This window comes from Protopterus annectens, chromosome 1.part2, assembly GCF_019279795.1.
Source record: "Protopterus annectens isolate FY-2018-M chromosome 1.part2, PAN1.0, whole genome shotgun sequence".
Lineage (NCBI taxonomy): Eukaryota > Metazoa > Chordata > Ceratodontiformes > Protopteridae > Protopterus > Protopterus annectens.
The window spans coordinates 830,527,961-830,553,836 of record NC_056727.1 but is presented as its reverse complement, the minus strand read 5'-3'; the positions used below and the strand labels follow the sequence as shown (position 1 = coordinate 830,553,836).

Here is a 25,876-nt window from a genome sequence, read left to right as displayed (position 1 = left end):
GCTGAGGTGTAAACCTTCTTCCCCCACCTATCTAGTGCTCTAGAGTCCCTTTCAGAGGGTACAGGATTTTTAGCCATAGAAGCCTTAGCCCCTTTGGGACCCTGGGAGACTGTCTCTGGGTCAGCAACAGGGCTTTTGTAAAGGAATTTCTGCGAGTCAGGCACTCTATAATATCTACCTGGTTTGGCTGGAGCAGGAGGCAGAGAATCTGGATTTAGACTAGATTCTAAGTAAACATCATCCACAATGTCTAAAACTGGAGGGATAGCAAGTAGTCTGTGCTGGGGGAGTAAAAGAAACTCTCAGAGCCTTTTCTTTGAGTCGGAGTAGTCCTGACCTTCCCAGTGGAAATGTTCCCTCATGGTATGTAAGGTTTCCCCAAAGGGATAGTCTTCAGGGGGAGAAGTTGAGGGAATGGAATCTTCAGCATCAGAATCTTCATAAGGGGGAACGGAGTAATCCTGTTCCTCACAGGAGCCTGAGGAAATAGACACTTGATCAGAGGAGGCATAATCCTCCTCTTGTCTAGGCCTTTTGTCTGAGGGGGGTTGGGAACCCCTGATTAAAGAAATCAAATCTTCAGCCATTTTAAGCATCTGTTTCTTAGGCATGGAGCCTTGAACTGGAGACTGATGTGCAGTCTTTTTTGGTTTTAGAGGAGTCTTAAGCTTAGCATAAGATTTTATGGTGAGAGTAGTCTGTCTGAAGACACCTTCTGTAACCGAAGGTGTTTCCGCAGCACCGGCTTCTCCTTCTGCAATGTTGTCGGTAGGGCCTAAAAAAAATGGCTGCGTCGGCCTAGAACTCTCCTGCTTGAGAATCTGAAGTGGTCTGGGGTTCCAATTCTGCGGTCGTCAGGGGCTGCGTAGGTGCCTCACTGAAAACGGGAGAACTGGCGACCAGCCCAGCCGAGGCCTCGGCGTCTGGCTTGTATCTAGGCTGCCTGTCTTTATCTTTGCGTTTTTTATGCATGCCGGTAGTCGGTTGCTCCGACGGCATAGTGTAATTAAATTTCATACCAAAGTAGTGTCATGCGAAATCAAAGCGTCGCTTTATAGTTCGCTTATTGAACCTAGCACAAAACCGACAACCAGTGACGTCGTGGTCTGGGCCTAGGCAAGGTATACAATAAGAATGAAAGTCCTTATGAGGTATTTGCTTCCCACAAGAAATGCAATTGTTAACTTTTTCTGACATCGGACTGAGGCAAGAAAAGGTTCCCCAAAGGGGTACTTAGCTTTGAAGACTTCGGACTGAAATTCAATTCGAAAATCTCAGGTGGCTGCCGACCGGCACTTGCGAACTGCTTCTGCTTCGGGCGGCAAGAAAGACTGAAGAAAATGGCATCGGATGCCTCTTATATACCCCTGGCGCACTGACGTCAGGGAAGAAGCGACAGCAACCAACACCGGACCAAGACTTTGGAATTCAGGCCGACTGCGGGACCGCCTGACGACAGGATAACCCAAGTGTGATGACTGCAGCAGGGTAACACGATGAACATCTAATGCAGAAGAGAGTAAAATCCCAAGAAGAAAAGACATCCCTGACCAGTATCAGCAAGAAACTACGATCCCTCATAAAATCATCCAAGGATAGCTTCGAAATACTAATTGACAAGGACTCCAAAGATAATCACAAAGCTTTCTTCAACTATGTCAAGAACCTAAGTGGAAACTCTCAGATCTGCTCTGAGTTAGTGCAGAATGGCACAAAATACACTGAACCGACTGATATTGCTAACATTTTGGCAGACAGGCTTAGTGCAAACTTCACCCTCCTCTCACCCCCTAAAGGGCCCATAACCATACCAGAAGAATGTAGTGTCCCAGCAATCACTGACACACAGGTTAAAATAGCCCTATCCAAAGCCAAAAATACAGCTTCAATGGGACCAGATGGTGTCCCAGGCTGTATCTTACACGAGCTCCAAAATGAACTAACCCCTCACCTAAACACACTGTTCAAACTCAGCCTCTCTACGGCTACATAGCCATAGAGTGGTGCACAGCAACAGTTATCCTGTTCCACAAAGGTGGAGCCACAATGGACCCTGGGTACTATCGCCCTATAAGCCTGACTAGCCTGGTCTGCAAGGTTATGGAGCGCATCATCATGGAAATCATTAATAGAGACATTGGGAACCTTCAAACATTGGACCCTACCCAGTTTGGTTTTGTTAAGGGCAGATCATGCCTCCTAAACCTGGTGGACTTCTTTGAGACAGTTACCAAAACTTTAGATGAGGGAAAGGAGGTCCACACAGCCTACCTAGATCTCGCAAAATTTTTCGACACCATTCCCCATTCTGGTATTATAGACAAGCTCACCAGCCTGAACATAAACCCCTACGTCATGAGATGGGTTGCCAATTGACTCATGGATAGAACCCACACAGTGAGAGTTGCAGGCTCTAGTTCTGACTCTAAACCAGTTACAAGTGGCGTCCCCCAGGGCTCAGTCCTGGGACCCCACCTCTTCGGTATATACTTTTCAGAGGTACAGGCAAGCACAGGAGGACTCTTGCTGACCAAGTTCGCAGACTACTACAAACTGGTTCCATAACTGACTCTCCAGCTGATACAGACATCCTCCAGTGTGGTCTCACTGAGATGGATACCTGGTGCCAAAATCATGGTCTCAAGCTAAATGCCAAAAAGTGCATAGTCATCCCCTTTGGAAAAAACAAAGCACCACGAACTACCACATACGTGGTAGTTCCCTAAATACAGAAAATGTAATAAGGGATCTGGGGACCCAAGTAGATCGTAATCTCTCCTTTGATAATCATATTGCCAAGGTGGTTAGAAAATCCTTCTATGTGGCCCACCTAATCACAAAAGGGTTCGCATCTAGAACAAAAGAGGTTATTGTGCCCCTCTACTCATCAGACCCATCATAGAGTACAACGCCCCATTTGGTATGTACCTTACAAGACACCTGCAACAGCTGTAAAGACCACAGAAGTACCTCACCAAGAGGATTACTGGCCTCAAACATATGCCCTATGCAGCCCGACTAAAGAAACTCCAGCTGTACTCGGTTGCATACCGCTTACTCAGAGGTGATCTCTGCCTGACATACAAGGCCATGTCCAACCCAGAATTGATGGACATGCTCCACCTAAAAAAAAAAAAAAAAACAAATCCCAAGAGCCACACGCTCTACGGTTCTAAACCTCACCACAATTATAAATAGGACGTGCAGGATTCCAATCTACATTAGGCAGAGCCCCTCACTAACACTCTTCAAGAGAAACCTTGACGAGTGGATGGGAAACAAAAATTTACACTGGGAATCACTGCAGTGGCTCTGCTGGACAGAGGCACAGGGAACTAATGGCTCTGCTGGACCGAGGCACAGGGAACTAATCTAAGGGGGCGGCGAAAGCCAACACATTCTGGCTAGGCTTATAGATGCCCTCGGGCAGATAGCCTAGTACTTACCTATGAACCTATAAATGATAAGTTAGTAATACTGCAATAAGGAATGGATGGCAAACTGATAACAGGTTCATAGTTACTAGGTATCTCTGCCAAAGAGGACATTCTCAGGACTGCAGCATCCACCCCCTTTAAAAGTACAACACAGTACAGTATCAGCAATCCATCTACAATACTGCGACAGTAGAACCCACAGCCTTCTGCATCAAAAACAAGTATACTACCTGTTGTACTACTAACAATGCAAACAAACTTTCCATAAACAGCACTAAACTTCTCTTCCCCTGAAGAACTGTGCAGGACAAGAAATCTGGAAAAGCTAAAATTTACCGGGGGAGGGGGACAAAGGTCCAAAACCAGGAAGTGGGACACATTTTAAACATTACTTGTATAATCTTAGAAAAATGCTAGAATAAAATGTTTTGGTGTTACCACGCAGTTTCTGAAAGATAGGAAGACTGAAACTTAAATGGCTATATTTAGTAAATTCAGTCACTGATTTGCCAGAAATCTACAAACTGTAAGAGAAACACGGACCAAACGTATGAGCCAAAATTCCAGTGAAACTTTGGACAGTTAAGAGCTAGGGGGCTTAACTCTTTGAATCACAAGTTGTGGTATGGGTAGAGAACTCAGGCTATTGCCTCTTGTACCCAAGGTATAGGGTTTGAGCCTGGGTAATCTTAACCACCAGTTACATGTACCTGGGCATTACACACACTCTCTCTCTCTCTCTCTCTCTCTCTCTCTACTCCATTTATGATTCAATCTGCTTTTTCACACACAAACTTAAATGGCAACTGCTTCTTCACAAAATTAAACTCTGCAACTGACTTAACAGCAGCAACAGACTTGAATGAATGATTCAACTACACCCCCTCTCTACCTCTTGCATGATTCAATTGGCAACTGCTACTTCACAAAATTAAACTCTGCAATGGACTTAATATAGAATTCTGGCAGCAACAAACTTGACTGATTCAACTTCAGGTATGCAACGGACTTGCTTGCAAAGCACCGGAATTCAACTCTGCAAGATGGACTTAACTTGCAAACTGCAACGGACTTCACTCTCAGAATTCTGGCAGCAACAGAACTGAATGATGTAACAAACTACAAGTAGAGTGAAAAAAGTACACTCTGCAAGGCAAACGCTTCACTGATTTAACTTAAAACATTCAGCTGCTGAACCTACAGACCTGGCGCGCACACACTTAAATGCACAGCACAATGGCAATGGACTTCAATGAATGCAATGGACTTAACTTGCAAACTGCAACGGATTTCACACACAAAATTAATTTCTGGCAGCAACAGACTTGAATGATTTCACTTAAAGCAATTATCTGAACCTACAGACTTGGCACACACACTTAAATGCACAGCACAATGGCCACAGACTTTGAACATTAAATGCATGGCACAACAGCAACGGACTTGAATGAATGAACCAGCATTCAACTTTACCTGGCTGGCTGAGTCCGGGGAAACATTCCTGCTGCTGATTGTAAACTTCACTGTTGCCGAATTCTGACAGGTTAATCATGAAGCTGACGTCATCATGTGCATCTCTGCATGTGATGACGTCAGCTGAAAAAGAAAAAAAAAAGCTGGGAAATAAAAGCTGGAAAATCGGAAATAAAGGGGGCCACTCGTGAATTTGTGGCACCCCGTTATTTGGACCTCAAAACTGGTAAATGCTGAGGAATTTGGCACGGTTGAGAGGTATGACACACACAGATGCGTGCACACACACACACACACACACACACACACACACACACACACACACACACACACGTCTACTTTGGAAACCAGAGGTTTCAAAACCTCAAACTTCATATGGTCGAGACCATAACATCGAAGTTTTGAAACTTCGAACAGTTTAAATGGAGATCGATGTACAGCGTGGAACAGGAAATTTACCATTCTCTTCACTGTAGTGTGATCGTGCAGTTGGGTAGGGTCTATATTAGGTAAAAGTAAGTTTATCTAATCGAACGCTCACATGAACGAAAATTGCAGAACTCGAAAAGTACAGTTTTGTACCTACCATAAATGTAGATGTTCGAAGATCCACATTGCTGCAGTCCTAACAATTGGGTAGTCCGCTGTCCTCGGTCGGCCCGAATATCAAAGTATAAGGCTGACGTCGGTCAGGGCGCATTTGACTGACGTCAGTACGTCAGGGTACAAATGCGCATGACCAACGTCATATCCTCAGTCTTTTCTTGCCCCAGATGTCAGAAGACCCCAAAAAGAAAGGTCAAAACCAAAAGACAGCAAACAACCAACCAACCACCCTTGCACTAACTATAGTACAATATATACAATATACACAAAATGTACAACCCAACCCACACAACCACCTCTAACAACAGAGGGGAAGGAGGGAGGTAATTGGACTGCAGCAATGTGGATCTTCTAACATCTACATTTATGGTAGGTACAAAACTGTACTATGTTCTTCATCTCACATTGCTGCAGTCCTAACAATTGGGTAGAATCCCAAAGCAGAGATAAGGGAGGATGGCTAACTACAAGGAAGCAGGAGCTGCCAAAATGCCCTGCAAAACAGCAGTGGCAAAACCAGCCCTAGACTTAGAGTAAAGTGGCAGGTGATAATGCTTAGAGAAAGTATGTACAGAACTCCAAGTAGCTGCCTCCAAAATATCCTTGGTTGCCACTCCCCTCAAAAAAGCAGTTGAAGTGGCAGTAGCCCTAGTGGAATGAGGCCTAATCCCAGCTGGAATCTCCTTGCCATGATGGGAGTAACAGAAAGCAATGCAAAACCCAATCCACTTAGAAATAGTTTGTTTTGATACAGGCTTGCCCTGAGAGCTCAAAGCAAAAGAAACAAACAACTGCTGAGACTGCCTGAAACCTTTAGTTCTGTCCAAATAATAACGCAACTGCCTGTGGACATCTAAAGTGTGCAAAATCTTTTCCCCTTTATTTTGGGGATTTGCATAAAAAGTAGGCAAATGAATAGTTTGGTTTAAAGCCACACTAGAAACCACCTTAGGCATAAAGGAAGGATTAGTACGTAATGATACCCTATTCTTATGGAAAATCAAGAAAGGCTCAACTGCCATAAGGGCCTGTAATTCAGAAACCCGTCTTGCAGAGGTAATGGCCAACAAAAAAGCAGTTTTCCATGATAAATACTTCAACTCAGCAGTAGCTGCAGGCTCAAAAGGTTGTAGAGTGAGTTTCTCCAACACAAAATTGAGATCCCAAGCAGGAGTAGGAGCTCTTTGTGGGGGTCTTAGATTCTTTGCCCCTCTAAGAAATTGCTTGAACAAAGGATGAGAAAACAACGGTGGGTTGCAATCATAGTGAGCTGAAATTGCTGCAGCATGAACTTTAATAGAAGAGAAAGACAAACCTTTGTCTAGTAACTCAGTAAGATATTGAAGAGCCACACACAAATTAGGCTCAGAAACATCAAAATCTTTTGCTGCACTCCAAAACAAAAATCTCTTCCATTTGTCTGCGTACACTTTCCTTGTACTAGGCCTCCTAGCTTCCAAGATAACATTCAAAACTTGCTGAGGAAGTGGAGGCCCACTATGGTTCAAAACAGAATATGCCAGGCTGTTAGGTGCAGAGAGTGAAGCTTGACATTTAGCAAATGGCTGTCCTCCTGCGACAACAGGTGTGGAATCAAGGCAAAGGCCATGGAGGCTTCCATACCAGACTTCTCAGTAATGGGTACCAGTGTTGTCGAGGCCAATCCGGAGCTATTAAGATCATCCTTGGCTTGTCCTGTCTGACTTTCAGAAGTACCTTTGGGAGGAGAGGCAGAGGTGGAAAGGCATACACATGAAGATTGCTCCAATTGAAAGAAAGAGCATCCACTCTCCAAGCTGTGGGATGAAACCTTGTTGTGCAAAACTTTGGCAGCTGATGGTTCAGTGGAGAAGCGAACAGATCTATGTCTGGAGTTCCCCATGACACTGTCAATTTCTGAAATACATGAGGATCCAATTTCCACTCGTGGGGATCCATAATTCGTCTGCTCAACACATCTGCTAAGGAGTTCTGTGCTCCTGGCAGAAACCTTGCCTGAAGATTGAGCTGTAAACTGAGAGCAGTCTCCCACAAAATCATTGCTTGCCTGCATTGAGGGTAAGAATGCGTTCCCCCTTGCTTGTTGATGTACCACATGACAGTTGTGTTGTCTGTTAGAATCAACACCTGCCCTGGAAGAAGTAATTCCTTGAAAGCAATTAATGCAAACTGGACTGCTAACATCTCCTTCATGTTGATATGTAGATGTTGTAGTCTGACAGGCCACTTGTTTTGTATCCACTTTCCATTGAGATGAGCTCCCCAAGCTTTGTCTGAGGCATCTGTCGTTAAAATCTGACTCGCCTCTGGCCGGGTCACAGAGAGTCCCTTGTTTAGGTGACATTCCTGAGCCCACCACAAAAATTCCTTTTGAATGCAAGGTATTATTTGAATGACAGTGTCCAGATCCTGGCAGTGCTGTGTCCATACATTTTGAGATACCATTGTAGCTTCCTCATATGCAGTTTGGCATTGGGAAGCACCAGAATACAAGATGCCATGAACCCTAAGGCTTGAAGGACTGTCCTTGCAGTCAGCCCGGACTGATGAGATAGTTGATGGAAGTAAAGGGATAGACTCTTTTGTTTGTCCGGGGTTAAAAAGCCATCTGGGATGCTGTATTCAGTCTCACACCCAGAAAGCACATGTCTTGAGAGGGTACTAGACTGGACTTTATTTCGCTCACAGAATACCCTAGGCATCTTAGCACTGCTATCACATATTCCAAATGATGAAGGAGCTCTTCTCTTCCTTGAGCCAGAATTAGGCAGTCGTCCAAATAAGGATAGATCTGTATTCCTTTTAGTCTGAAGAAAGCTATCACTGGAGCCAGAATTTTCGTGAACACTCTGGGCGCAGTAGATAAGCCAAAGGGCAATGCAGAGAACTGATAGTGAGAAGTCCCAGCTCGAAGACGCAGATACTTTCTGCAACTTAGTCTGATAGGAACATGAAGGTAAGCCTCCTTGAGATCCAAAGTTACCATCCAATGATCTTTGCCCAGCAGAGGTAAAAGCTGCTGCAACGTCAACATTTTGAACTTGGGAATGTCCAGATAAGTGTTGAGGACAGATAAATCCAAAATTGGTCTCCACGTGTTCCCCTTCTTTGGTACTAGGAACAGGCGAGAATAAAATCCTAGGCCCACTTCTGGCAGAGGGACCGGCTGTATGGCCCTTAGTCGGAGCAACAGAGAAACCTGCTTGTGAGCCTCTATTCTTTGTTGAGGAGGAACGTCTGGCATGCCTGTGAAAGGAGGCAAGGTATGGAAATAAAACCTGTAGCCGTGGTGTATGATATCCAATACCCATCTGTCCTGGGTAATTAAACTCCAATTTTCTTTGAAAAGTGCCAACCGTCGCCCCAAAGGTGCTGCCAGACGAGCAGGCTCTGGCAGCTGAAAAGGTAGGTCATTGGGTCTGCTTACGAAAGGACTGACCCCTGCCCTCACCCGAAGCCTGTGCAGGAAAACTTCCTGTTCTAGGCCTGAAAGAGCCCTGAGCTCTGCCCTTACCACGTCTAGATCTACCCCTAGACTGGGAATCATAAGAAGGATACGTCCACCCCTTAGTAGGCCAATTTCTACTAAACTTTGGAGGCTGGACTTGCAAAAAATCTTTAACAGTCTGCATAGACTTAGCCTTGTCTTCCATTTTCTTTAAAAGTGTCTCAACAGGAGGACCAAACAACACGTCAGATTGTAAAGGAGCATCTAAAATCCTTGTTTTAACATGTTCAGACAAATTCTGATCCCTCAGCCAGGCGTGCCTGCGAAGAACTGACCCAGTGGCAGCCACCCTAGATGAGGCCTGTACAGCATCAAAACCACATTGCAAAGAATGCTTACCCACCTGTTCAGAAACGTGCACTAAATCTTGCAACTCCTTACAATCAATACCTACTGCCAGAGCATCAACCTTAGATTTCAATTGTGAAAGGAGATAATTTTGGTATTTCAACATGTGAAACTGGCAATTCAGAGCCCTCATAGCAAGAGTGGAAGAAGTATAGACTTTCTTGCCCCATCTATCCAAGGCCCTAGCCTCCTTGTCTGCAGGAACCGGATTCTTAACAACAGAAGCCTTAACACCTTTAGGCCCATGGCTAACAGTTTCTGGGTCTGCCCTAGGACTCTTAAAAAGATACTTATGAGCTTCAGGCACCCTGTAATACCTATCCGGCTTAACAGGAGCAGGAGGCAAAGAATCAGGATTAAGAGAAGCTTCCAAAAAAACATCTTCCACTACAGTCAAAACAGGAGGTATAGCCAAAGGCCTATGCTGGGGTAACAACAGAAATTCCCTAAGCCTTTTTCTGGAATCAGAGAAGTCCTGACCTTCCCACTTAAAATGCTCCCGCATGAAATGAAGAGTTTCTGAAAAAGAAAAATCCTCAGGGGGAGTAGCAGAAGGAGTAGAATCATCCACATCAGAATCAGAATAAGGAGAGTACTCCTGCAAGTCTTCAGCCGAAGATTCTGAAACATCTGAAGCCTGCTCAAAACCCCCCAGCTCAGGCTCCACCCTAGGCCGCTTATGAGGAGGGGGCATAGAACCCCTAATCAAAGTAATCAAATCTTCTGCCATTTTAAGCATATGCTTCTTCGGCACAGTACCTGAAGAGCTAGGGGTAACACTAACTAAAGCTAAACCTGGCCTGCCCCTGGGGGAAGCCTTGGAAACAGAAGGAGAGGGCCTAGCCACCTTAGGAAGGGAGGGGAGTATAGTAACATGAGAAGCCCCCTCAGCCTGACTAGTCTCTTGAGAGGCCACATCTTGTAATAACAAGGTCTCCCCCTGGGAACACAAAGAAACCTCCGGTGGAGCCACCGGCTCCACCGACACCTCTAAAGAACCGGCGTCTGGTACAGACGGTTCTTCAAGCCTAGGCTTAACTGCCTTGTCCTTGCGTTTCTTTGAAGAAGCGGGCGGAGCATCCGACGGCATTTTATAGTTACACCGCTTCCCAAAGACCAACCTCGCACAATCCAACCGCCTCTTTATAGTGCGTTTATTAAATCTAGCACAAGAGCAACAGCCAACAACGTCGTGCTCAGGCCCTAAGCAAGGAATACACAAAGTATGATAATCTTTATGTGGTATCTGTTTCCCACAAGAAATGCAATTATTAACTTTTTCTGACATCCGGTAAATGACTGAGGCAAGAAAAAACCAAAATATTCTAACGGGGTACTTAGCCAACTTTGAACCCGGTCTGAAACTTCTAAATCGAAAAATCTCAGAACGCCAACCGGCACTTGCAACACTGCTTCTGCATCGGACCATGCGGCAAAAAAGACTGAGGATATGACGTCGGTCATGCGCATTTGTACCCTGACGTACTGACGTCAGTCAAATGCGCCCTGACCGACGTCAGCCTTATACTTTGATATTCGGGCCGACCGAGGACAGCGGACTACCCAATTGTTAGGACTGCAGCAATGTGAGATGAAGAACATCCACAATTATGAGACCGTGGTACAGTGAAGATGGGAATATTTGCCCTTTCCTCACTGTAGTGCGATCTTGGAGTTGGAATATATATTTAGCAAGGGGGGGGGGCACAGCCCCCCACAATTGCAGTTTCGAGTTCCTGGATTTTTGCTCATCTGAGCGTTTGATTAGATAAACTTTTGTTTATCTAATATAGACCAGAGTTGGTATATTTAATTGGCAGGGGTTGTTGGGGGGGGCACAGCCCCTCACACAGGGGGTGCACAGGGGCTTACCCCCTGCATAAATGTAAAAAAAAAATTATTTTTTTTATTGAAGTTTAAAAACTTCAGTGTTATAGTCTTGACAATATGAAATTCAAAGTTTTGAAAGATTGAGCTTCCAAAAAGATCCACACATATAGATATATATATATATATATATATATATATATATATATATATATATATATATATATATATATATTAGATATATACACATACACACAACATACAAATACAAAATAAGTCAGTGATTCGATTTCTCATTAAGATATCACATGGCAGAAAGCGATCATTAATGTATATATAAGAAACATGAGAAATATTTTAATTATGCACTACTGTTCATATATCTGTTCATCCATCTAAACCATCAAATATCAGAATTTTCTATGTAGCACTAGTACAAGTGATAAAGTTTTATAAACTTTTTCTAAAACACAAATAGTGAGCATTTGTACATTATCATCCTGTCTTACAATATGAAACTTTAAATCTATGCCCTGCACTCACTATAACAACGTAAAATAATCGCTTCTATTAATCACCATTAAGACAGACTTATTATCACTGAATTTGAAATAAAGAATACAGCCTTGTTTTTAAATCCTGCTGATTGGTTAAACATTCTTAAACTTTTTTCCTGAAACAAAAAGTACAGTTTTGTACCTACCATAAATGTAGATGTTCGAGGATTCCATTGCTGCAGTCCTGACTATTGGGTATAGTCCGCGTCCAGTCGGCCCGAATACCAGAGTATAAGGCTGACGTCGGTCATGGCGCCTTAGACTGACGTCAGTACGTCAGGGTACTAATGCGCATGACCGGCGTCATATCCTCAGTCTTTTCTTGCCCCAGATGTCAGAAGACCCTAAAAAGACAAGGCCCAAAATACCTGCACCAAAAACATGTACAATATATACAAAAATATATACAAAAACATAAGCATGTAAACTCACCTACACAACCACCCCTAAACACAGAGGGGAAGGAGGGAGGGTAAATTGGACTGCAGCAATGGAATCCTCGAACATCTACATTTATGGTAGGTACAAAACTGTACTATGTTCTTCGTTTTCCATTGCTGCAGTCCTGACTATTGGGTAGAATCCCAAAGCAGAGGTAAGGGAGGCTGGCAAATCATAAAGAAGTAGGAGCTGACAAAATGCCTTGCAAAACAGCTGTGGCAAAACCAGCCCTAGACTTAGAGTAAATAGGAAGGTGATAATGCTTAGAGAAAGTATGCACTGAACTCCAAGTAGCTGCTTCCAAAATATCCTTAGTTGCCACCCCCCTTAGAAATGCAGTTGAAGTGGCAGTAGCCCTAGTGGAATGAGGCCTAATCCCAACTGGAATCTCCTTGCCATGATGGGAATAACAAAATGCAATGCAAAAACCAATCCACCTAGAAATAGTTTGTTTTGACACAGGCTTGCCCTGTGAACTCAAAGCAAAAGAAACAAACAACTGCTGAGACTGCCTAAAATCCTTAGTCCTGCTCAAATAATAACGCAATTGCCTGTGTACATCTAAAGTGTGCAAAATCTTTTCCCCTGCATTTTGGGGGTCTGCATAAAAGGTAGGCAAATGAATAGTTTGGTTTAAAGCCACACTAGAAACCACCTTAGGCATAAAGGAAGGATTAGTACGTAATGATACCCTATCCTTATGGAAAATCAAAAAGGGCTCTACTGCCATAAGGGCCTGCAACTCAGACACCCTTCTTGCAGAAGTAATAGCCAACAGAAAAGCAGTCTTCCATGACAAGTATTTCAATTCAGCAGTAGCCGCAGGCTCAAAAGGTTGTAGAGTAAGTTTTTCCAACACAAAATTGAGATCCCAAGCAGGAGTAGGAGCTCTACGTGGGGTCTTATATTCTTTGCCCCTCTAAGAAACTGCTTGAACAAAGGATGCGAAAACAATGGTGGGTCACAATCATAGTGAGCTGAAATTGCTGCAGCATGAATCTTAATGGAAGAGAAGGACAAACCTTTGTCCAATAACTCAGTAAGATATTGAAGAGCCACACTCAAATTAGGTTCAGAAATCTCCAAATTCTTTGCTGTACTCCAAAATAAAAATCTCTTCCATTTTTCTGCGTACACTTTCCTTGTACTAGGTCTTCTAGCTTCCATAATCACATTTAAAACTTGTTGAGGAAGTTGAGACCTGCTGTGTCTCAACACAGAATATGCCAGGCTGTTAGATGAAGAGATTGAAGCTTGACATTGAGCAGATGACCATCCTTCTGAGATAACAGATGAGGAATCAGAGGTAAAGGCCATGGAGGCTTCCTTACCAGACTCCGTAGAAGTGGGTACCAGTGTTGCCGAGGCCAATCTGGAGCTATCAAAATCATCCTTGGCCGGTCTTGCCTGACCTTTAATAGTACCTTTGGAAGAAGAGGCAGAGGAGGAAAGGCATACACATGAAGGTTTTTCCAACTGAACGACAGAGCATCCACTTTCCAAGCTGTGTGATGAAACCCCTTTGTGCAATACTGTGGCAGCTGGTGGTTTAGTGGAGAAGCGAACAGATCTATGTCTGGAGTTCCCCATGACACTGTCAATTTTTGAAATACATGAAGATCCAGTTTCCACTCGTGGGGATCCATGATTTGTCTGCTTAACACATCTGCTAAGGAGTTCTGTGCTCCGGCAGAAACCTTGCCTGAAGAGTTAGTTGCAAGCTTAGCGCAGTCTCCCATAAAATCATTGCTTGCCTGCATAGAGGATAAGAATGTGTTCCCCCTTGCTTGTTGATGTACCACATGACAGTTGTGTTGTCTGTTAGAATCAACACCTGCCCTGGAAGAAGTAACTCCTTGAAAGCCACTAATGCAAACTGGACTGCTAACATCTCCTTCATGTTGATATGTAGATGCTGTAGTCTGGCAGGCCACTTGTCTTGTATCCACTTTCCATTTAGATGAGCTCCCAAGCAATGTCCGAGGCATCTGTCGTTAAAATCTGACTCGCCTCTGGCCGGGTCACAGAGAGTCCCTTGTTTAGGTGACATTCCTGAGCCCACCACAAAAATTCTTTCTGAAGGCAAGGTATTATTTGAATGACAGTGTCCAAATCCTGGCAGTGCTGAGTCCATACATTTTTGAGATACCATTGTAGCTTCCTCATATGCAGTTTGGCATTGGGAAGCACCAGAATACAAGATGCCATGAACCCTAATGCTTGAAGGACTGTCCTTGCAGTCAGCACGGACTGATGAGATAGTTGATGGAAGTAAAGTGATAGACTCTTTTGTTTGTCCGGGGTTAAAAAGGCCATCTGGGCTGCTGTATTCAGTCTCACACCCAGAAAGCACATGTCTTGAGAGGGTACTAGACTGGACTTTATTTCGTTCACAGAATACCCTAGGCATCTTAGCACTGCTATAACATATTCCAGATGCTGTAGAAGGTCTTCTTTTCTTGAGCCAGAATCAGGCAGTCGTCCAAGTAAGGATAGATTTGAATTCCTTGAAGCCTGAAGTAAGCTATCACTGGAGCCAGAACCTTTGTGAATACTCTGGGCGCAGTAGATAAGCCAAAGGGCAATGCAGAGAACTGATAATGAGAATTTCCAGCTCGAAACCGCAGATACTTCCTGCAACTTAGCCTTATAGGCACATGAAGGTAAGCTTCTTTGAGATCTAAAGTTACCATCCAGTGATCTTTGCCCAACAGAGGTAAAAGCTGTTGCAACGTCAACATCTTGAACTTGGGAATGTCCAGAAAAGTGTTGAGGAGAGATAAATCCAAAATTGGTCTCCATGTGTTCCCCTTCTTTGGTACTAAGAACAGGCGAGAATAAAATCCTAGGCCCCTTTCTGATACAGGGACTGGCTGAATGGCCCCCATCTGGAGTAACTGAGAAACTTGCTTGTGAGCCTCTTTTCTTTGTGGAGGAGGAACGTCTGGCATGCCTTTGAAAGGGGGCATTGTATGGAAATAAAATCTGTAACCGTGGTGAATGATATCCAACACCCATTTGTCTTGAGTGACTAAATCCCAATTTTCTTTGAAAAGAGACAGTCTTCCTCCCAAAGGAGCTGCCAGACAAGAATCTACTGGCAGCTGAAAAGACAGGTCATTGGGTCTGTTTACGAAAGGACTGACCCCTGCCCTCACCAGAAGTCTGAGCAGATGAACTCCCTGATCTAGGCCGAAAAGAACCTTGAGCCCTGCCCCTACCACGTCTAGACCTACCCCTAGACTGGGAATCATAAGCAGGATATGTCCACCCCTTAGCAGGCCAATTTCTACTAAACTTCGGTGGCTGCACCTGCAAAAAATCTTTAACAGTTTGCATAGACTTAGCTTTGTCCTCCATTTTCTTTAAAACTGCTTCCACAGGCGATCCAAACAACACATCAGACTGTAAAGGAGCATCCAAAATCCTTGTTTTAACATGCTCAGCTAAATTCTGATCCTTCAACCAGGCATGCCTGCGGAGAACAGAACCAGTAGCAGCCACCCTCGAGGAGGCCTGTACAGCATCAAAACCACATTGCAAAGAATGCTTACCCACTTGTTCAGACACATGAACCAAATCCAGCAACTCTTTACACTCAATACCTTCAGCCAAAGCATCCACCTTAGATTTTAATTGCGAAAGGAGATAATTCTGATATTTTAGCATATGAAACTGACAATTCAACGCTCTCATGGCTAGAGTGGAAGAAGTATACACTTTCTTTCCCCACCTATCCAAAGCCTTTGCCTCTTTATCAGTGGGAACAGGATTTTTAACTACAGAAGCCTTAACACCTTTAGGTCCTTGAGAAATGGTTTCTGGGTCCGCCCTAGGACTCTTAAACAAATACTTATGAGCTTCGGGCACCCTATAATACCTATCAGGCTTAACAGGAGCAGGAGGCAAGGAGTCAGGGTTCAGGGAAGCCTCTGCAAAAACATCTTCCACCACATTCAACACAGGAGGAATAGCTAAGGGCCTATGCTGGGGTAAAAACAAGAATTCCCTAAGCCTTTTCCTGGAATCAGAGTAATCCTGGCCTTCCCATTTAAAGTGCTCCCTCATGGAGTGCAGAGTCTCTGAAAATGAGAAATCCTCAGGAGGAGAAGCTGTAGGAGTGGAATCATCCACATCAGAATCAGAATAAGTAGGATACTCCTGTAAGTCTTCCGCAGAAGACTCTGAAGCCTCTGAACACTGTTCAAAACTATCAAACTCCTGTTCCACCCTAGGCCTCTTATCAGGCGGGGCATAGAACCTCTAATCATAGTAATCAAATCTTCTGCCATTTTAAGCATATGTTTCTTAGGTACAGAGCCCGAAATGCTAGGAGAAGCCCCCACAGAAGCTGAACTTGGCCTACCTCTAAAAGAAGTTTTGGCAACAGAAGGAGAGGCCCTAACTACCTTGGGAAGAGAGGGAAGAACAGTTACCTGAGAAGCCCCCTCAGCCTGGCCTACCTCCTGAGAAGGCACATCGTGTAACAGTAAAGTTTCTGCCTGAGACTCCATGGAAACTCCTGGCAAAACCTCTGGCTCCACTGAGCCTTCTAAAGAACCGACGTCCGGGACTGCCGGTTCATCAACCCTAGGCTTCACTGTTTTGTCCTTGCGCTTTTTGGATGAAGCGGGCGTCGGAGCATCCGACGGCATATTATAATTGCAACGCTTCCCAAACACTAACCTGGCACAGTCTAGCCTCCTCTTAATAGTGCGTTTGTTAAATCTAGCACAAGAACGGCAACCAACAACGTCGTGCTCAGGCCCTAAACAAGGTATACACAGTGTATGATAATCCCTATGAGGTATCTGCTTCCCACAAGAAATACAGTTATTCACTTTTTCTGACATCCGGTTAAATACTGAGGCAAGAAAAAAACAAAATGTTCCCAACGGGTACTTAGCCAACTCTGTTTCGGTCTGAAACTCCGGTTTCGGAAATATTTCAGAACGCCAACCTGCACTCGCAAAACTGCTTCTGCATCGGACCATGCGGCAAAAAAGACTGAGGATATGACGTCGGTCATGCGCATTAGTACCCTGACGTACTGACGTCAGTCTAAGGCGCCATGACCGACGTCAGCCTTATACTCTGGTATTCGGGCCGACTGGACGCGGACTATACCCAATAGTCAGGACTGCAGCAATGGAAAACGAAGAACATCTGGCAGCATTTGCGAAAGAGACTGTTGTGCAGATTTTAACTTCTAGCCTGCCCTCACTCATTATATCAAATGGAGTAAATATTTGTGTTGACCTCCAACATGGGAGACCCATTCTTATAAACCACTTAATGCAAGAACAGTATACTTTTATCTGTAACATTACTAAGGAACACAAAATGTTTCCCACACATCTGTTAAGACAAACATATATTTCATTTAAAAGTATAAATGGTTGCTTTCACCACTTGTGAATTAACATACATCTTTCATGATATCTGACTATTCCATGAAACATTAGTCATAAGTCTTCTTCATAGTGTCAAAACTAAAAGCAACATTTACCAAATCTGGTGGACACTAGATAAACTTCAGAGAAAAAAACATTGTTCAAGTGATATAAATATGCAAAATTTCTCATGTTTTGTAGTTTTATAGATTCACTTTGGGCTTTTAAATTATCCAGCCTTCTTGTCCCCAGATGTGATCATCAAACAATGGAAAACACTCAACCAAATCTGATTTTTCATTTCAACTCGTATTGGACTACACCTGACATATCTACATCCCATAACCAGTTACCTTTCTGTTCCAAATACACCTGAATCAAACTTAAGGGACAATTCTTAATTTACTGAATGGTATACAGCAGATCAAAAGTCATCATTTTATCACTACAATACACTTTTAGCACTGAAGGCTCTCTGAAATTTTTTATACTCCCAAATTAATTCCATTAGTCACAGTCTAGTCTATAAACTCCACAAAAACTGGACTACCACCCACCTTCAACCACCACCCTGGTTGCCACCATCTTCAAAACACTTGCTCTTTCATGCCACAGGAAGTAAAAATTACCAGTAGTGGCCTAGGTTCCCCATACTTTACTTCAGGCTCCAATAATGTCAGCCACTTCACCAATTTCAACACACACTGGGTCTTTGGTGAACCCGGTGTAATCTGTCATTCACATTTAACAGTCTACCAAATCCAGGTTTTCCTCACCTTCAAAAACTTTACAAAGTAACCCTTCCCATTTTATTATCTTTGGCTACAAGGTTCTGTACACCATTTGGTCTGACTGATTAACCATTATTTCCACTGTCATGAATTTACTGCAAGTGCTGTTTTAATAAGCCCCATAGCTTCTCTGGCTGCTTCTGCAAACTGTCCACCCCAACCCCTTCAGTCAATGCTAAATATGTAAGCAACACATCAAATAAGCCTATTAAATTCCAAAGCTTAACATTTATCACTTCCAGGCCCTTTATAAATGCCTTAACTTCCAAAGCTGTTTCATCTCCTTCTGTACAGAGTGGAATCTTGCAGCTATTCCCCTCTGATTCAAAGTAAATTTTTCGCCCTCATTATTGCCAATGTTCTATTGTTCTCTTCTCTCCCACTGTTTTTTTCCCAGAAATGAAAGATTTGTATATCTTATTGACTATAACTCACACCAAATAAAACTTTTATCACTTTCGCGTGGCTTTAAAAATTCAACTCTAAGGAGTTACCGAAGAAGGGAACCAACTTGCATCACCACACATGCACTCTCCCACACTGGAAAATGTTCAGTCAGTTGTGTAGCTGAACAATTTTCAGAAGGTAGAATACATCTGCTTCTTGTTAACATCATAGTAATAATAAACTTAAGTATATACAAGTTTATCTTATCAAATAATTCACTTCAACTCATTATATAAAAGGTGTATAAATTCAAAATAATGACCTGCTATTCACAATTCGCTTTATGCTAGAATAAAAATGTTTAGGTTAACACTGTCCATATAGGTGCTGCATGCATTATTAATGTCCATTTTAGAATTCTCTTTTAACTCTTGATTCAGTTTTCTGTACCTCCCCATTTAGCAGTGGTGCTCAGGACTGGAAAAAAATGTAAGATTACCAATATTTGCCTTCTCCAGCTGCTGTTGGTCTGATTCCTCCAGCAGCAACTAATCATCCAAGTACAGGAAGTCTCATTAATTCTTCCTGAGCTAGGACTACTCATGAACTTTGTGAATACCCTGAAACTGTGAAAAGCCCAAAAGGGAAGTAAGAAGAGTGAAGTCCTGCTGCCTACCACTTCTGAACACCGGGAACCTACTATGGTTATAGAGCTCCTGATATGCAAACTACAATTCCAGCATGCTAAAGAGCACATCTGCACATATCCGTAAAGGGCAGGAATTAACTATAAGTAGGCAATAGGCAATCTTCTCCACTGATGGACAGACTTGTACTGCCAAGTTCAAACACAGGAATGAGGTTACTTGTCCAGAATAAAACAGCTATTCTTGATCTTAACTACCCTTAACTACAGTAGCAGTACTGCCTGTATGGTCACCATAAAAGTAGAAAACATTATGCAGTAAATGTCAAAGCTGGTTTGAGTCACTAATTTATCTTATTCAGAGTGAAGCAGACTTGCAAATCATTTTGGCAGTTCTAGTTCAGCAAGGACACTTCCCTGGTAGAGGACAAGAATTTATATCCCAACACCAGAGACAGACTTTGGATCTCTAGTAGATATTAGCACAAATTACTACAGTGTGGCACCACAGCCTGTGTTCCAAATCTGGTAATAAAGAATCCTATAAAAATATTGTGCTGCATAAATGTCCAGAATCATAAGATACTACACTACATATGAAAGCATCATGTTTGCTGGTGTAAGGTGCAATCGTTCTGAAAGAGGAATTAAAGTCCCTGCTGGTTAGGAAGCCTTTACATCACAAAAGTGCTACTTTATCAGTGTTAATTTATGTAAACGCAAAGCAGTGTTTCAAATCATCTTTTATTTTGTTTTATACCTTTACCTGATTAGTGGAATCTGATAAGAGTTCACGAGAAATCTTCTCCAGCAGGTTATACACCTTGCCAGCAGTCTTAATATGATCTTCTTCATTCAGCACACGACAACACTCAACAAAAACAGTACAGACTAAATGAAAGGTAACTTTTTGTTGAATGTTGTTCTTCTGACCAGCAAGCTGAGCAAGGCTTTCAACCTGCAAAAATAATGAAGAAACAATAAACTAACTTACAAAAACTAAAGAAACCGTGCAAATAATATGTAAACTAATTAATAAAGCTGTAGAAAATCAGTAAATTAGTAAAACAATGGCTCATCTGCTATACCTAGACTCCACGGACTGGAATAGGTTACCAGACAGATGAACAAATCAGCTACACTTCCTCACTGTTCTCCCTGCTAATTTTTATTTTTCTTCCACCAAAGTCTGAATTCTGTTACAGTCCTGAATCCAACTATTTTACCAATCAAGTTTGAATTTATAATCTTGGATTCAACATTCATCTTGACAAAAAGAAGATGACCCCCCCCCCCCAAGTTAAACCATTTTACTGTTAATCTAGAGTCCATCAATATTAAGACATGCACATGTTTATCCAAGTAATGTCCTACTAGGAGCACTTACAAGTGGGAAAATTATCCATATTTAATTAATTCTATTTTGTACTGGTAAAGCTTGGTGGAGTATTTAACATGCCTTTGTCCTTTTTCTCTACCTTTTCACAAGGTTTTCAGCTTGCAACACACACTTATATCTCTCAAAGACACCCATTACCTGGCTACATTATCATAGACTAGGGGTCTGCAACCTGCGGCTCTGGAGCCGCATGTGGCTCTTCCACCCCTCTGGAATAACTTCCTGAAGCTTTGAAAAATAATGGACACTCTACCACACAACACACAGAGTGATCAAGCAACGGACTTTAAATATTGATCTTATAAACTTAGAAAGTTGCTAGAATAACACAGTTTCTTCATACCTCTCAACTGTACAGATTTTCGCAGAATGTCCAGATTTTTGCCTCATATTTTGGTCCATTTCTCATAAAATTGTGGTTTTCTGGCAAATCACTGGCAAATTATTAAGGGTTGAAATAAGAAAATAATGATAGACATTTGAGTTTCAGACTTACTGCCCTTCAGGACAATTCATGCTAATGCAAAACCTGTTATTCTATCAATTTTATAAGTTTGTAAGAGCCATATTTAAAAAGTGTCCCTATTTTTAGGCCTTTGTCCCCCCACTATTAATGGCTTTGTCTAGATTTCTTGCTCTAAGAGGTCGAGTAGGTATGGTTTCTATTGCCATGCATTCCACACACACTGACGGTCATCAAGTGATCCCCTGGCAGAAGCAGCATCTCCTGAAAGGTTTCCATACCTCTCAAAGTCTTACCACAAGAAATCTGGACAGAGCCACAAATAAAGGGGAACAAAGCAACAAAAACAGGGACTTGCTAGAATAACATGGTCTCTGTTAACAAGCATTTCACACACACACACACACACACAAAATTACTTATCAACTGTGCAGATTTTTGCAAAATGTCCTGACTTTTGCCTCATATTTTGGTCTGTTTCTCATAAAATTGTGGTTTTCTAGCAAATCATGGAGGGCTGAAGTCAGAAAAAAATAGAGTTTCAGACTTCATACACTTCCAAAAATGAATGCTAATGCAAAATCTGTTATTCTACCAACTTTCTAAGTTTGTAAGAGCAATATTTAAAAAGTGTCCCTATTTTTGGGCCTTTGTGCGCCATTATTTATGGCTTTGTCCAGATTTCTTGTTCTAAGAGGTCGAGAGATATTCTAAGAGGTCGAGAGATATCACACACAGACACACACACACACACACACACACACACACACACACACACACACACACACACACACACACACACAGAGTGATCGAGCAATCCCAACAAAGGAACAAAAATAGGGACGGACTTTAAATATGGCACTTATAAACTTAGTTATTTTATATTTAGTATAATAACTATATATAAAACTTTATACACTGTGTTATCTTCATTTTTAGGGGTGAAATAAGTTTTGCAGCTCTCAATGAATTTTATTTGGTGGGAGAGGGGCCAAAAATGGCTCTTTTGATAGTGAAGGTTGCAGATCCCTGTCACAGACATACTCATGAGTTGTGTACAATGGCAATACCTTGAACCTATCTTATACACATCTGTCACTTTTTATAAAGCCTAAAGGCCATATTCTTTTTTATAACACTGAGAAAAGCTAAAAAATTAAACATTATTCACTACACTTCCATCCTAGCTGAAACTTTTTAAATCAGGCCTTAATTAACAACTACTATGAAGGACATCTAATACAGACAGAACACTTAATTCTACCACTTGGAGCTTCTGGTATCATGAAAAAGCATAAATCACAATTGTGTGAATAACAAAATCAACTTTAAAAAAAGTATACTGTATGGTTATCTTTTAGCCATTCAGGATGAGAGTGATCTAACACTGTAATCAACGATAAAGTTTGAAATGTCATAGGCTGACATAGGATGTTACAAAGCACGTAGTCCAGGAGACCACTGAGGAGCCTAGTACAATTTCCCAATTGCCCCGGAGCCCTGCCTGGTTAAGTAATTTGTTCAGAGTCAAAAGGTGGGCAAATGGACTACAGAAGCAGCTTCCTAACAGCTCATAGCCTTAACCCCTGCAGTAGCTGACACCGTTTGTTAGAAATCCAATTATTATTTATGCCACACACCAGTAGGTTGATATACTCAAAACAATAATAGCAGAACAGATGTGAAAAGCTTCTGTGAAAAATCATTAAACTTAAAAAAGCTTTACTAAGCATTTTCACCTGGTTGAGTAAAAGTAATGGTACGGATAAGCAGCAAAGGGAGTGAAAAAAAATACAGCCGGGGAGTAAAATGTGATACTACCTTAACAAAACTGAGGAATCTGTACAGAGACAGATAATAAAATACTATGTACAATGATGATGGGAAAACAATGCCTAAGATGGAGAAACCAATGAATCAGCCTACCAACACCCTGGATAGTATGTTTAGATACAGCAATTGGCTAAAAAAGTCAAACAGCATGTGAGTTCAGATAACTAGACAAAAGAGCTACTGCTGTAAGAGTTGTAATGAAAGCATATCTTTATTGAAAGATTGTGATTTTAGATTTTGGGAACCTTTAACACTTCTACTCTACAATGTTTCTTCAGGTTATAGAAAAAGTTTAATATAATAGTTTGTATTACCCTAGCCTATAATGGATTATAAAACAGACAAGGTTCAAATTTGCAGAGTTCAGCTCCCCAATATTAAACTCTGGCGGACGTTCTTCATAGGAAATCACCATCAGTATGGTTTCTATTTGCATGACAGAAGTGGTATCTTTTGTGTGTGAATTTCTCTTTGTAGGACCATGGAATTAGTCTATCTCGTCCCTCCGCAGCAGCTCCAACACCTGCTTGTGCCATTAGCTGAACTCAGGTTGCTTAGATCATAAGGCTTTATCCTTTTACTCCAAGTGCAGAGGACTGATCGAAGTGAACAGCCTGCTGTGTACAGTTAGGGATGGGAAGAGACAAGTAAACAGCTTTCCATCATAAGAGTAGGCAGATGAGATCACATCACAAAGATCAACATGATCGAGGGACTCGGCAGATTTTTTTCCTAAAGAGACTACATCTGGCTTGGTACAAAAAGTGGAAAGGTTTACATGTAATGTAATGTCATGTACAAAACTGGTAAAAACTACCACAGGAAAAGCAGACATCTGACATATGGATCAGGTAAAGTCTGGACGCAAATAATTTATCCAAAAGTTGACAAAACTTGATTATGGACTGGATATGATACTAAGTTAAGGAAAATCTTGGCAAGAAATGAGCCTAGGTTCAGTTCTGGAAATAAATGTCACAAGGAGGAGACAGTTGCAACTTGAGAAGATCATCTGTAATTTCAAGCCCCAGAAACAGAGCCAAGTTCTTGTATCTGGCTTTGACCAACGTTTCTTGTGACACAGCATGAAGAAACCAGTCATTAAGACAGAGAAATGTCTGGACCTCAAAGGTAAGCTATTAAAAAAAAAAAAAGACTTTGCAAAGGTTAGAGAAAGAAGGGATACATAAAAAAGGCAATGTTTTTTCAGCCTTGAACCTCAAGAATGAACAAGTCCTCATCATTCAGGAGAAGAAAAATGGTGGGAGTGAGCATTATACGGAATTTTCAGTACAGAATGAACCCATTCACAACCCTTGAGTTTATGACTGGCTTGCAAACCTCAGCTTCCTTCTGATTGTGAATATACTACACTAACACTCTTTACATTGTCAGTCAAGTGCTTTATCTGATGGCTATTCTAACATATCAGAAAATAAGTATGCAATAAACAAATGTGCAATAATCAATCACTCAGCTGTTAAAAACTGTAGACATAGAAATTTATAGTAGTATGTAGTAAAATAATAGTCTAACTTAAAGTTAATTTTATATATGCTGCATGTGCTATACGTTATATGCTGTGGATATAAAAAGTGCACACACCCCTGTTAAAATATCAGGTTTTTGTGAAATAAAAAAATGAGAATGCAATAAATCATTTCAAAACTTTTCCCACCTTTAATGCAACATAACTGGTACACTTCAATTGAAAAACAAACAAATCTGTTTTGGGGAAAAAAAATATATAAAATGTACAATAAGCTGGTTGGATAGGTGTGCACACGCTTAAACTAATACTTTGTTGAAGCACTTTTTGATTTAATTACAGCATTCAGTCTTCTTGGGTACATACCTGCCATCAATTAAAAAGACTCTGATTAACCCCAAATAAAGTTCAGCTGTCCTAGTATTTACTCAGTTGCCTGCTACATCAAAAGCCATGGTTCGCAGAGTACTTAAAGCATCAAAGGGATCTAATTGTTGAAAGGTATCAGTCAGAAGAAGGGTACAAAAACATTTCCACAGCATTGGATATACCATGGAACACAGTGAAGACAGTCATCAAAAAGTGGAGAAAATATGGGACAATGGTGACGTTGCAAAGAACTGGACGTCCCTCCAAAATTAATGAAAAGATGAGATGAAAACTGGTCAGGGAGGCTGCCAAGAAACCTACAGCAACACTGAAGGAGCTGCAGGAATTTCAGATGAGTACAGGTTGTGTACTACTTGTGACAACAATCTCCTGTATTCTCCATATGTCTGGACTATGGGGTAGGATTGCAAGATGGAAGCCTTTTCTTACACAGAAAAACATCCAGGCCTGGCTAAAATTTGCAAAACAATACATAAAGTCTCCCAAAAGCATGTGGGAAAATGCATTATGGTCTGATGAGACCAAGGGTGAACTTTCTGGCCACAATTCCAAAAGGTACGTTTGGTGCTAAAACAACACTTTGCATCACCAAAAGAACACCATCCTCACGGTGAAGCATGGTGGTGACAGTATCATCCTTTGGGGTTGCTTTTCTTCAGTTGGAACTGGGGCTTTTAGTCAAGGTGGAGGGGATTATGAACAATTCCAAATACCAGTCACTTTTGGCACAAAACCTTCAGGCATGTGTTAGAAAGCTGAAGAGGAAGAGAAATTTCACCTTTCAACACAACAATGACCCCAAGCATACACCAAATCAACAAAAGAATGGCTTCACCCATAGAAAATTAAAGTTTTGGAATGGCCCAGCCAGACCTAAATCCAATAGAA

The 25,876-nt window shown here is 42.0% G+C and overlaps 1 protein-coding gene across 2 annotated transcripts in view; it reads right to left on the bottom strand.

Annotated features, from left to right (window-relative positions):
- The window catches only part of HEATR1 (HEAT repeat containing 1), a 1,780,420-nt gene that overhangs the window by 1,193,761 nt on the left and 560,783 nt on the right, over positions 1-25,876 (bottom strand). For both annotated transcript variants that reach the window (XM_044059100.1, XM_044059109.1), the window contains exon 17: positions 20,181-20,372. In XM_044059100.1, the coding sequence (XP_043915035.1) occupies positions 20,181-20,372 (192 nt within the window). The remainder of the gene's footprint in view (positions 1-20,180; positions 20,373-25,876) is intronic.